The sequence below is a fragment of the Heterodontus francisci genome, chromosome 24 (genome assembly GCF_036365525.1).
Source record: "Heterodontus francisci isolate sHetFra1 chromosome 24, sHetFra1.hap1, whole genome shotgun sequence".
Taxonomy (NCBI): domain Eukaryota; kingdom Metazoa; phylum Chordata; class Chondrichthyes; order Heterodontiformes; family Heterodontidae; genus Heterodontus; species Heterodontus francisci.
The window spans coordinates 78,760,103-78,774,046 of NC_090394.1; the positions used below are offsets into that span (position 1 = coordinate 78,760,103).

General features: G+C 48.4%; 1 protein-coding gene across 1 annotated transcript in view; it reads right to left on the reverse strand.

The window, feature by feature from the left end:
* abca3b (ATP-binding cassette, sub-family A (ABC1), member 3b) overlaps positions 1–13,944 on the reverse strand; it is a 113,823-nt gene that overhangs the window by 15,707 nt on the left and 84,172 nt on the right. Inside the window, 8 exon segments of the mRNA XM_068056738.1 lie at positions 1,520–1,704; positions 4,410–4,580; positions 5,134–5,321; positions 6,245–6,436; positions 7,243–7,371; positions 9,682–9,854; positions 12,456–12,614; positions 13,393–13,612. Of these exon segments, the coding sequence (XP_067912839.1) occupies positions 1,520–1,704; positions 4,410–4,580; positions 5,134–5,321; positions 6,245–6,436; positions 7,243–7,371; positions 9,682–9,854; positions 12,456–12,614; positions 13,393–13,612 (1,417 nt within the window).

A 13,944-nucleotide genomic window follows, 5' to 3' on the forward strand; every position in this document is an offset into this window, starting at 1 on the left:
GGGGGTGGCGGCACAGAGGGGGGGGGGTGGCGGCACAGAGGGGGGGGGGTGGCGGCACAGAGGGGGGGGGTGGCGGCACAGAGGGGGGGGGTGGCGGCACAGAGGGGGGGGGTGGCGGCACAGAGGGGGGGGGGTGGCGGCACAGAGGGGGGGGGGTGGCGGCACAGAGGGGGGGGGGTGGCGGCACAGAGGGGGGGGGGGTGGCGGCACAGAGGGGGGGGGGTGGCGGCACAGGGGGGGGGGTGGCGGCACAGAGAGGGGGGGGTGGCGGCACAGAGAGGGGGGGGGTGGCGGCACAGAGAGGGGGGGGTGGCGGCACAGAGAGGGGGGGGGTGGCGGCACAGAGAGGGGGGGGGTGGCGGCACAGAGAGGGGGGGGGTGGCGGCACAGAGAGGGGGGGGTGGCGGCACAGAGAGGGGGGGGGGTGGCGGCACAGAGAGAGGGGGGGGGTGGCGGCACAGAGAGGGGGGGGGTGGCGGCACAGAGAGGGGGGGGGGTGGCGGCACAGAGAGGGGGGGGGTGGCGGCACAGAGAGGGGGGGGGTGGCGGCACAGAGAGGGGGGGGGTGGCGGCACAGAGAGGGGGGGGTGGCGGCACAGAGAGGGGGGGGTGACGGCACAGAGGGGGGGGTGGCGGCACAGAGGGGGGGGGGGGTGGCGGCACAGAGGGGGGGGTGGCGGCACAGAGAGGGGGGGGGGTGGCGGCACAGAGGGGGGGGGGTGGCGGCACAGAGAGGGGGGGGGGGTGGCGGCACAGAGAGGGGGGGGTGGCGGCACAGAGAGGGGGGGGTGGCGGCACAGAGAGGGGGGGGTGGCGGCACAGAGAGGGGGGGGTGGCGGCACAGAGAGGGGGGGGTGGCGGCACAGAGAGGGGGGGAGGTGGCGGCACAGAGAGGGGGGGGGGTGGCGGCACAGAGAGGGGGGGGGTGGCGGCACAGAGAGGGGGGGGTGGCGGCACAGAGAGGGGGGGGTGGCGGCACAGAGAGGGGGGGGTGGCGGCACAGAGAGAGGGGGGGTGGCGGCACAGAGAGAGGGGGGGTGGCGGCACAGAGAGAGGGGGGGTGGCGGCACAGAGAGAGGGGGGGTGGCGGCACAGAGAGAGGGGGGGGTGGCGGCACAGAGAGAGGGGGGGGTGGCGGCACAGAGAGAGGGGGGGTGGCGGCACAGAGAGAGGGGGGGTGGCGGCACAGAGAGAGGGAGGGTGGCGGCACAGAGAGAGGGGGGGTGGCGGCACAGTGGGGGAGGTAGTGCAGGTGTGGGGGGGGGAAGATGACCAGATATTTTGGTGGTGGGCGGGGGGGGCAGGGGAACAGATGGGGGGACAGAGAGAAAGAGAGAGAGGGCGGAGACAGAATGAGAGAGAATGGGACTGGAGAAGGGGGTTGTGAGTGAGTGAGTGAGAGAGAGAGAGAGAGACAGAGAGAGAGAGAGAGAGAGAGAGAGTCAGAGAGAGAGAGAGAGCTTCCTCTTTAATGTGTGATTGGCGTAGAAGAATCCAGATAGTTTAGTTAGTTCTGTACCTTCAAATGTTGTTTCTATAAAGTTCTTGAAAGGCCGGAGATCAGGCTTGTTTCCATGGATTTTGACCAGTAATGTGTATCCACTGCCAAATTTACTTTTGAGGTGCTGGGGACTCCCGAGGCACTTGAACTGTCCATTGACCATCACAGCCAACCTGGTGCAGAGGGCCTCACATTCTTCCATACTGAAACAGAGTGAAAACTTAGTGGAGACCAGTTACACTATATATTAGAAAAATAGGATTGCATTCAATTCTGGGCACATCAGGAAGGTAATATTAGCTTTGGACAGGATGCAGCATCGATTCACCAGAATGGTGCTGGGCCTCAAAGGGTTAAATTATGAGGACAGGTTGCATAGACCAATAATTGCACATTAATTGTGTTTAATTGCATGTAGGTGGTGGACATTAACTGGGGATTCACTTGTTTTCTGAGAACATGGTAGCAAAGGATGGTGAAGACCTAAAGGTGAAGGTTGGAAATAAAGAAAAAAATTTGAGACAGAAAACTAAAATCCTCATGGCCCTTGTGGAAAATGGCAGAAAGCAAGTGTAAATTGTCAGGGTATGATTACTCTCCAATGTTCTGGGAGTCTGAACCATTCTCTGATACCATGTTCTATTCCAGATAGCCAGGTGGTGAAGGATATAGAACAGGTTTGCATTCTGTACAATATTAAAGAGTAAGGGGTAACATAACCTTTTTAAAATTCTTTCATGGGATGTGGGAGTCACCGGCTAGGCCAGCATTTATAACCCATCACTCATTGCCCTTGAGAAGATGGTGGTGAGCTGCAAGGGGTCAGAGGAGGGGGGAATCAAAGACAAAGAACAAAAGACAGTAAGGGGAATAAAAAAAGTGATAGGCAGAGAAATCAAGGGCCAGAATCAAACAGGGCCACAGTGAAAAATAGTGGGAAGGGGACAAGTAATGTTAAAAAGACAAGCCTTAAGGCTTTGTGCCTTAATGCGTGGAGCATTCGCAATAAAGTGGATGAATTAATCACACAAATAGATGTAAACGGGTATGATATAGTCGGGATTACGGAGACATGGCTGCAAGGTGACCAGGGATGGGAAATGAACATCCAGGGATATTCAGTATTTAGGAAGGACAGACAAAAAGTAAAAGGTGGTGGAGTTGCATTGCTGGTTAAAGAGGAAATTAACGTAATAGTGAGGAAGGATATTAGCTCTGACCATGTGGAATCTGTATGGATAGAGCTGAGAAACACTAAGGGGCAAAAAACATTAGTGGGGGTTGTATATAGACCCCAAACTGTAGTGGTGATGTTGGGAATGGCATTAAACAGGAAATTAGAGACGCATGTGATAAAGGAACATCTGTAATTATGGGTGAATTTAATCTGCATATAGATTGGGCAAATCAAATTAGTCACAATACCGTAGAGGAGGAATTCATGGAGTGTATACAGTATGGTTTTCTGGACCAATATGTTGAGGAACCAACAAGAGAACAGGCCATCCTAGACTGGGTATTGTGTAATGAGAGAGGAATAATTGACAATCTAGTTGTGCAAGACCCCTTGGGGATGAGTGACCATAATATGATAGAATTCTTCATCAAGATGGAGAGTGATGTAGTTGATTCTGAGACTAGGATTCTGAATCGTAGTAAAGGCAACTACGAAGGTATGAAGCGTGAGTTGGCTATGATGGATTGGGAAACGTTACTTAAAGGGATGACGGATAGGCAATGACAAACATTTAAAGAGTGCATGGATGAACTGCAACAATTGTTTACTCCTGTCTGGCGCAAAAGTAAAACAGAAAAGGTAGCAAAACCATGGCTTACAAGGGAAATTAGAGATAGCATTAGATCCAAGGAAGAGGCATATAAATTCACCAGAAAAAAACAACAGACCTGAGGATTGGGAGCAGTTTAGAATTCAGCAGAGGAGGACCAAGGGATTGATTAAGAAGGGGTAAATAGAGCACGAGAGCAAGCTTGCGGGGAACATAAAAACTGACTGTAAAAGTTTCTATAGGTTTGTGAAGAGAAAAAGACTGGTGAAGACAAATGTAGGTCCCTTACAGTCATGAACGGGAATTTACTTTGGGGAACAAAGAAATGGCTGACAAACTAAATGCATACTTTGGTTCTGTCTTCACAAAGAAGGACACTAATATCAGACCAGAAATGTTCGGAAACACAGGGTTTAGTGAGAGGGAGGAACTGAAGGAAATCAGTAATAAACGTGGAAAATAGGAGCAGGAGTAGGCCATTCGGCCCTTCGAGCCTGCTCCACCATTCATTATGATCATGGCTGATCATCCAACTCAGTAGCCTGTCCCCGATTTCGCCCCATACCCTTTGATCCCTTTAGACCCAAGAGCTATATCTAACTCCTTCTTGAAAACATACAATGTTTTGGCCTCAACCTCTTTCTGTGGTAGCACATTCCACAGGCTCACCACTCTCTGGGTGAAGAAATTTCTCCTCATCTCAGTCCTGAAAGGTTTACCCCGTATCCTTAGACTATAACCCCTGGTTCTGGACTCCCCCACCATCGGGAACATCCTTCCTGCATCTACCCTGTCAAATCCTGTTATAATTTTATAGGTTTCTATGAGATCCCCCCTCACTCTTCTGAACTCCAGCGAATATAATCCTAACCGACTCAATCTCTCCTCATACGTCAGTCCCACCATCCCAGGAATCAGGCTGGTAAACCTTCGCTGCACTCCCTCTATAGCAAGAACATCCTTCCTCAGATAAGGAGATCAAAACTGCACACAATATTCCAGTTAGGATACCGATCAACCACGATCAGGCTAGCAGAACATACTGAACAGGCTGAATGGCCTCCACCTTTTATCATGAACCGTTGTGTAACCTGACTGTAACAGAGAAACACACCACATACCTGTGGGAGGTGATGACAACAGACTTCCCGTCTTGTAGAGATCTGGTTATCGCATCCCATAATAGTCTCCTGGAAACGGGATCCATGCCGGTGGAAGGTTCGTCCAGGAAGATGACAGCAGGGTTTCCGATCATCGCCACTGCAGTACTCAACTTCCTCTTATTCCCACCACTAGGACAGGACAAAACTTGTAGCAGCATGATGCTAGGTGCAGGGATAGAGAGACCGGGAATCTCGGCACAGAGAGGGCGACCGGGAATCCCGGCACAGGGAGGGCGACCGGGAATCCCGGCACAGGGAGGGCGACCGGGAATCCCGGCACAGGGAGGGCGACCGGGAATCCCGGCAGAATGGGACAGAGGCCGGGAATCTTGGCAGAGAGAGACAGAGGCCAGGAAACTCAGCGCAAGGTGAGAGAGACTGGGAACCCTGGCAGACAGTTTCCCCGTCTGGGACACTTCCTGCCTCTGGGAATTTCTTTGATGTTGATCTGGCAGCCTCCGGATGGCATGGCCTCAAAATAACTGCAGCCCTTCTCTCCCCCACCCACTAACTCCAACAGGCTCTCTCCAGCCATACAATCACCCTGGCATGTTTACACCCTTGCACAATCAGGAAGGACATTGCAGTCTCTGTATTTGATGGGCCAAATGGCCTCCTCTGTGCTGAGAAATTCTATGGCCATTGAGAACAATTCTCCAACACACATCCTAGCTTCACTCACCTGTATGTCCTCACCAGCTTCCGGGCATGGGCTTCGAGCAGGAGACTCTGCAGGACATCATCCACACACTGGATAATGTGGCACTCGGGGATGCCCCGTAATCGGGCATACATAACCAGCGTCTCCCGCCCTGTCATGTGACCAAGAAGAGCATCAAACTGGGGACAGTAACCAATCTTCTGTTGCACCTTTCCGGGAATAGAGGGGAAAAAAACAGGAAAATAAGGAAAGCACAGTGGGCTGAGGTTCCAGGATCTGCCCCCCAAAACAAGTCTAACAACATCTGTCAGGACAGGTGATCCCGTCCTCTGGCAGAATGGGAGACCCCCCTCCTCCAGCGGGACGGGCGACCACCCCCCCACCCCTCTGGCAGGACGGGCGCCCCACTCCTCTGGCGGGATTGGAGACCCCCCCTCTGCCTAGTGCTAGGAAACAGGACACAAGGCTGTGGAGCTTCCCCCATGTTTTACCCAATTGTTTTCCTCACTCTAGTTAAAATTGCCATACATGGAAAGCCCAGAAACTGCCCTGGCAAAAAAGGAAAAGGGTTTGTGCTCTGAAGTGTCTACCACATTGAAAGCTCACTATTTTCTCTGTACAGTTGCTGCTATTATGGCACAGCAGAATGATAGCAGAACTGAGAGGTTGTACTTACTAGGAAAGATTGAACAGGCAGGGGTTCTGTTCTCTAAAAAAGGGAGAGTGAGGGGAACCTGATAGAGATTGTTAAGATTATGAAAGGATTTGATAGGGTAGATGTTGAGAAGATGTTTCTATTTGAGGGGGAGACCAGAACTAGGGACAATAAATATAAGATAGTCACCAATAAATCCAATAGGGAATTCAGGAGAAACCTCTTTACCCAGAAAGTGGTGAGAATGTGGAGCTCACTACCGCAGGGAGTGGTTGAGGTGAACAGTGTTGATACACTTAAGGGGAAGCCGACTTGAGGGAGAAAGGAACAGAAGGATATGCTGATGGGGTTTAGTTGAAGAGGAGGTGGGAGGAGGCTCATGTGAAGCACAAACACTAGCATTCAGCAGGTGGGCCAAATGGCCTGTTTCTGCGCTGTAAATACTATGTCCTAATGAAAAACATTGCGAGTGCTCACCTTTTGCTTGTCGGTCAGGATGCTGTAACCATTGATATACGCATCTCCCCCGCTCACCTTCTCATCACCAGTCAACATCTTGAATGTGGTTGTTTTTCCAGCTCCATTAAATCCCAACAATCCAAAACATTCCCCTTTATTTACAGCTAAAGAAATCTTGTTCACAGCAACTGTTGACTCCTGGTGATAAATCTGAAAGACAGTGTGAGGTACAGACTGGAGATCACTGAGCTCTTCAAATGTAAACACAAATACCAGGTAATGACCATCTTGAGCATCAGAAAGCCCAGCCATCTCCCATCGACCTAAAACTGCATTCGCCGATCATCTCCATCCCCCCCATCACCACCCCCCAATAGCTGATCCCATCCCGATCACTCCCAATCCCCATCCCCCCAATCCCTGACCCCCATCCCCCCAATCCCTGACCCCCATCCCCCCCCCAAATCTCCATCCCCCCAACACAAATCGATGTGGCTGTTTCCTTTCAACTGACAATATTTCTAATCGTTAATGAAGACACCACAACTGCTATATCACTGACCCCATCCCCCTAATTGCAATCGCCATCTCCCCTGGCAGAGACTGTAGAGGGGGGCAGACTCAGTGGGTGGGGAGTCAGTGATATAGCAGTTGTGGTGTCTTCATTAACGATTAGAAATATTGTCAGTTGAAAGGAAACAGCCACATCAATTTGTGTTGCAGCAGCAGAGGTGTTGGAAGGTCAATCTCACAATCTGAACCTCCCAGTTTAGGCTGATCCTCAAATGGACAATAACAGGGAAAATGGCAGCAGCTTGACTGACATGCGCTTATTGGCTGTGGGATCCTGACCAATTAAGGGGACCTACACTGCAATCAACTGCTCCGGTGACATGAGACCAGCATGAGAACGCTGAATGATGAAGATTAGAGCTTCCTCCAGCAGCCCATGCACATGACTGCACAGCTGATTTCCTGCTGTAATATCACTATTACTGGAGGGACACTGCACCTACCTTGGAGAGCTCCTTTATCACCAAGGGGCAGTCCATTTGGGAAACTGGTGACTGCTCTATCCTCAAGCGCTCACGCATGACATCAGAGTCTTCAATGAGCGGTGGGGTGCTGATATTTATAATCGAAGCCTAAGAGAAGACAGCAACATTAACCTGTTCATATCTACTACACCACTAAAACCAACAAATAGTCACAGAAAGTACTAGAAACTCATGGCAGGTCAGTCAGTGTTTGAGCAAAGGAGACAAGTTAATAATTTTTTACATTTGTTCGTGAGATGTGGGCATCACTGGCTAAGTCAGCATTTATTGCCCATCCTTAATTGCCCTTGAGAAGGTGGTAGTGAGCTGCCTTCTTGAACCACTGCAGTCCATGTGGAGTAGATACACCCACAGTGCTGTTAGGAACAGAGTTCCAGGATTTTGACCCAGCAACAGTGAAGGAACAGCGATATAGTTCCAAGTCAGGATGGTGTGTTGCTTGGAGGGGAATTTGCAGGTGGTGGTGTTTCCATGCATCCGCTGCCCTTGTGCTTCTAGGTGGTAGAGGCCGTGGGTTTGGAAGGTGCTGTCAAAGGAGCCTTGGTGCATTGCTGCAGTGCATCTTGTAGATCGCACACACTGCTGCCACTGTGCGTCAGTGGTGGAGGGAGTGAATGTTTGTAGATGGGGTGCCAATCAAGTGGGCTGCCTTGTCCTGGATGGTGTTGAGCTTCTTGAGTGTTGTTGGAGCTGCACCCATCCAGGCAAGTGGAGAGTATTCCATCACACTCCTGACTTGTGCCTTGTAGATGGTGGACAGGCTTTGGGGAGGCAGGAGATGAGTTACTCGCTGCGGACTTCCAGCCTCGGACCTGCTCTTGTAGCCACAGTATTTATGTGGCTACTCCAGTTCAGTTTCTGGTCAATGGTAGCCCCTAGGATGTTGATAGTGGGGGATTCAGTGATGGTAATGCCATTGAATGTCAAAGGGAGATGGTTGGATTCTTTCTTGTTTGAGATGGTCATTGCCTGGCACAAATGTAATTTGAAAATAATCTTTCATTAGAATTGATGATGATCTATTCTTGAAATGTTAACGTGCCTTTCCTCTGCATAGATGTTGACTGACTTTCTGTATGTTTCTGGTACTTTCTGTTTAGGTGTCATCTCTCCAGCATTTGCAGTTTCAGGGAATGTAATAAACTTCACAAACATTCTACACAAACTCAGACATTTTCTTCTATTTCTTACTAAAAGTTGTTTGATTTGCTTTTGGGCAGATTCTCCGTTCTCAATTATTAGCCACCCACCCCCTGGGACAGAGCTCGTCGATAGAGATAACACACACAGTCACAGCTTGGTTCAGGTCCACTCCCTCCTGGGTCCTCCCTTATTCCCCCGGGTGCTGTCCCTTCCCCTGGGTCCTGCCCACTCCCCCGGGTGCTCCCCCCTCCCTCCTGGATCCTCCCCACTGTCCTCTCCCCGCCCGGGGCCTCTCCCTTCCCCTGGGTCCTCCCTACTCCATCAGGTCCTCCACCTTCCCCTGGGTCCTTCCCACTCCCTTCTGGGTCCTCCCCCTTCCCCTGGGTCCTTCCCACTCCCTTCTGGGTCCTCCCCCTTCCCCTGGGTCCTCCCTAGTCCCCCGGGTCCTCCCGCTTCCCCTGGGTCCTCCACACTTGCTTGCCACAGAGATAGAGTCTCAATGGGTTGAGCTAAAGATGCAGGTTTGAGTTACGGATTGCAAAGGTGGGAATGACAGTCCTCTCAAGAAATCAGAAAAATGTCATTTGGATAATCCAATCCACTTGCTCCAAACCACTTACTCAGTAATTTGAGTGAGGGAATTCTTTCCTGGGGAGATTCTCTAACCTGTGAAGACAGTAAAAAAAACTATCGGATCTTCTCTATTAGATCCCAACCTGCAACTCACACTCTGGCATCTGTTATTCTATATATATAATCCTCCCAATTCTTCAATTAGATCCTAGCCAGTACCTCACACCCAGGTATCTGTTATTCTATATATAAACCCCCTGAACCCCTCGATTAGATTCCAGTTTGTAATGCACTCCCGGGTATCTGTTATTCTATATGTAAACCCTCGAATAGATTAGAGAATGTACTCACACCCAGGTATCTGTTATTCTATATATAAACCCCCTGAACCCCTCAATTAGATTCCAGTCTGTAACTCACTTAAGTACTTATTGCGACTGTTAGTTCTTACATTGATACTCTGATTAAGTTCAAACCAGCAAGCCAGTAATATGGAACAGTGGCAGTAAGTGACCTGGTAACAATCGCTGAGAATTAGTTCACTCATCTTCAAGTGGCAGTAATGTCAATGGTCAGGAGTTGCTCGTCATGTCAGGGAAAAATCGTTCTCTGTCTCACTTGTCTAATTAATCAACTAACTATTCTGCTTCTATTATAACTATTCTGTCTCCTTCCACTCACCGTTTTCTTTCTCCAGAAGATATAATGGAAAAAATTGTACAACATTTTGAAGATACTGAACTCAATAAGGAACAGAAGAGCCAGGAATACCAAGCCCTGGATTGCCATGGCAACAACGTAACGCCCAACCCCAGGAGATTCCCAGGCAAAGTAATTAATCTGGTAGGTGATGTCTGCAAATGATCAATGATGTACAAGGCATTAGTTACAACAGTTCGAGAACAGCTGCAAATTGCAAGAATTAATCTAATTTTAACATTTATAAAAATCCATGCCTATTCTTTCCATTTTGCTGTCTCAGCCACTCAGATCAATCTGATGGTGGTGGGAAGTGAGGAATATTCCCCAGACTCCTCAGGAATGCTGCAGAAAGATTCCTGGAGGGACTCCCATTCATCAGGAGTGATGGCTGGAGCTGTGGGACAGGTGTGTCATATATCCTATTTCCTTGTAACCTTTAAGATGATAAGTTAGTATATAATTACAAGCTTATTTTTGGAAATAATGAAATGCCTTTCCCACTTCTGCTAAATGTCACCTTTTCACTGCATGCGAGTTTCATGTATTACTTTGCATTTATTTATAATAAAAGCTGTCATTGCTGATTCCAATGCTGTCCAATAGAAATCACTGAGTATAACCTGTTGCTAAGGTGACACCAATTTAGCCACACACAGTATCTTTACTGTATCTCCAACACAGAAGTCCTCGAGGCGGCCAGCATCCCCAGCTGATACACACTACTGAGTCAGCGGCGCTTGAGATGGCTTGGCCACATGAGCCGCATGGAAGATGGTAGGATCCCCAAAGACGCATTGTACAGCGAGCTCACCACTGTTATCAGACCCACCAGCCGTCCATGTCTCCGCTTTAAAGACGTCTGCAAACGCGACATGAAGTCCTGTGACATTGATCACAAGTCGTGGGAGTCAGTTGCCAGCGTTCGCCAGAGCTGGCGGGCAGCCATAAAGGCGGGGCTAAAGTGTGGCGAGTCAAAGAGACTTAGCATTTGGCAGGAAAAAAGACAGAGGCGCAAGGGGAGAGCCAACTGTGCAACAGCCCCGATAAACAAATTTTTCTGCAGCATCTGTGGAAGAGCCTGTCACTCTAGAATTGGCCTTTATAGCCACTCCAGGCGCTGCTCCACAAACCACTGACCACCTCCAGGCGCTTACCCATTGTCTCTCGAGATATTTAGGCCAAAGAAAGTATCTTTAGTAGAAAACAACTTACTCCCAATCTGGGTAAATGTATTTCATAGATAGATATTTACATAAAATTTATTTGCTTGCTTACTGAACAGTGGCAAAATATTCAATGATCAATAAACACCCACACACTCTGCTTCCACCCCAATATTTTTTCAATAAATGAATAGAAAGCTTAAACTTTACATGCTGTTCCAAGGCTTTTTGTTTTTGTATTAAAACTTAGAATTCTGTGTGTTTTATAAAACTGAAAAAGAATTTTCAGTGGGCACTGGGACACCAGCAAATACCTGAAAATTTTGGATGTTTTGAAAGGAAGCTGAACTTGTACACAAGGACAGGAAAGCAGGCAATTTCAAGGAAACCAGCAAGGGGTTTGACCTCCTCAGAGCTACTCTTTGAATGACGAGGAAGACTTCATGTCTGGTCATGTGACCTGTTCAGGAAGGTTTTGCTTTCGCTTTGGACCTTTTAAAAAGCCAATGAGTTGGACAAAGAGCAGGCATTTTGAAATTTGGTTTTGACCTGCCTGCAGATCAGAGAGGAAGACCCAGGAAAAGTGTTACCTCTCTCTGTAAAGGAATCCTGCATCTCTTGAGAAGAAACTCTGTATTTCAAAGGTGGCAGATTCCTATTGCCTCCTGTCCCCGAAGAATCCCTGCATCAAGTGTGGTTCCTGTTGCATCCTGTGTTTTAAGAAATCCTGAAATCTGAAGAAATCTTCTACTGCTATCCTGCTGCTGTTAAAATCTAAGAAGACCTGTTGCAATACCCCTGATGAAAGACCTATGTGAAGCCTGCTGCGGATGAATTGCCTTGAATGCCTATCCATCACAGACTATTCTTCAACCTCGCCTGGAAAGACTTGGAGTGGCATTCAACTCTGGAATACCTCACCAAATCGAAAGCTTAACATGACATACTAAGTTATTTTATTATTCCTTTTATTCCTATGTAACAGCTGTAAACCAAAATCTTTTTTTCCCTGGTTAACCAGTTTTTTTTGGATGTGTGTGTGCGTGCTGAGAGCTGGGGAAATAAGGAATTTTTCATATATAGATTTATCTCATTATTGGTTAAGACTTATTTTTATAATAAATAGTTAATTTTGTTGTTGATTAAAGAAACCTGGTTAGTGTGCGTTATTCTGGGGGACAAATAAGAGTGTGCTTGGCTGTTTTTCAGTCGGTGGGAAATTTATTGATATGTTGTGACCTGTGGCGAAGTGGGACTGAATTAACAGTGTACTCCTCCCACCTCGGTCATAACAATGCACATGCGAATATGAGTATTGAGATCACATGACCAATGCCAGGATCTAATCCTCATTGTTTACTTTCTAATTAATCAGCCACATTAGACCGGGGGGCTAATATGCTGGACAGCATTGGCTTAGAACAAGTGGGAAATAGACCCATTTGTCTTTGACTGTTTGTCTCCATTATTCCTGTTATCTGACCACATGATTTATTGCCACAAACAGGACATCACCACTCCTCCTGCCAGCTCTCTCTCGGTTCATACATCATGTACGTAAAAGTGTTTGAGACTGGAGGGCATACTCACTGAATGCCTCGCACAGATATTCAGCAAGTGGGCTAGTGGCGCACACCGCTATCAATTGGTAGTTCACGTAAAAATCATTCAGGGCCTGTCCCAGGCAGTAATTGGGTAAAACGACAAACACTCCATCCAGAATCTTTGCGATGTCTGTCAGACCAAGCTCTGTGGGGAGAAACCGTTAAACATAATGAAACTGAAACGAAGTACATTTCTCAACCTATTGTTCAGAAGTGCCCCCTCCCTGACCCCTCCTCCCCAAACAAGAGCTGCTGGTCAACAATGGGTGGGGCAAGTGATTTTGTTTACCTCAAATAGTAAATCCTTTTATTTTTCAGCTGGTACAGAATTATTATTTTTTTTTTAAGAGATACAGCACTGAAACAGGCCCTTCGGCCCACCGAGTCTGTGCCGACCATCAACCACCCATTTATACTAATCCTACCCTAATCCCATATTCCTACCACATCCCCACCTGATGGGCCAAATGGCCTCCTCCTGTGCTGTAGATGTTTTGTGATTCTTCCTTGCTAATATCTAGCATGAGATCTGGATCACAGCCTGTGCAAACTACTGGGACTCTGGAATTCTGCAACACAGCACCAATGCAGGACACTGACAGCACGAATGCAGGGTATTGCAGCACTAGTGCATGTCCTGCCGACCACGTTGATGCACAGCACTGTGACAGCACCAATGCAGGGTGCCATGACAAGACCAATGTAGGTCACTGCGATAGCACCAATGCATGTCACAGTGACAGCAACAATGCAGGGCTTGCTGACAGCAGTGCAATGCAACACAATGTTAATGCAGTACATTGTGACAAAGCTCTTGCTGTCAAATTGTAAAATTCAGTACCGAGACCCTACAGTGACTCGAAGCAGTAGAATGGAATTCACAATCTTTAACTCCCATTTCTGGGACTCTTACTTCTGAGTACCTGGAATGTTCATGATGGTGATGGCCATGAAGGTGGCAGTGCCAGTCAGGATGTTGGTTATGGTGATCCTGGTGTAAGCTGTGGCAGTCAAAGAGAAGAGGTAGTGGAAGAGGTACATGCTGGGGATAATGGACCAGCCGTAGAGGAGCAGAACTACCAGTACATCTCCCAGATGTTGCTGAATTGTGAAAGGTTGCAGGTCAAAGATCTGGAACATCACCTGCAAACAAATCACAAACAGGTTTTTTTTCTGCTTTCCTCTTGTTACTTTTTGATGACTATTTGGTTGGGATCAGACAGGTGACTGTGTTCACCTCCAGCTCTGGTTTCGAGGATCAAGTTTACCCAAAACAGACCCGGCACAGACCAGTCAGCAAAGATCCTCAGTGTCAGAGCCACAAGTTCTGCTGAGAATCTTGATTGGCTCCGACTGCTGGGCAAAGGCAGAATATTATTCAACAAAATAATTACAGGCTGATGTCAAGAAAACACAATATGCCAAATGAGAAATATTAATCAGTTGGAAACTTGCATTAAACTTTTAATGGAAAA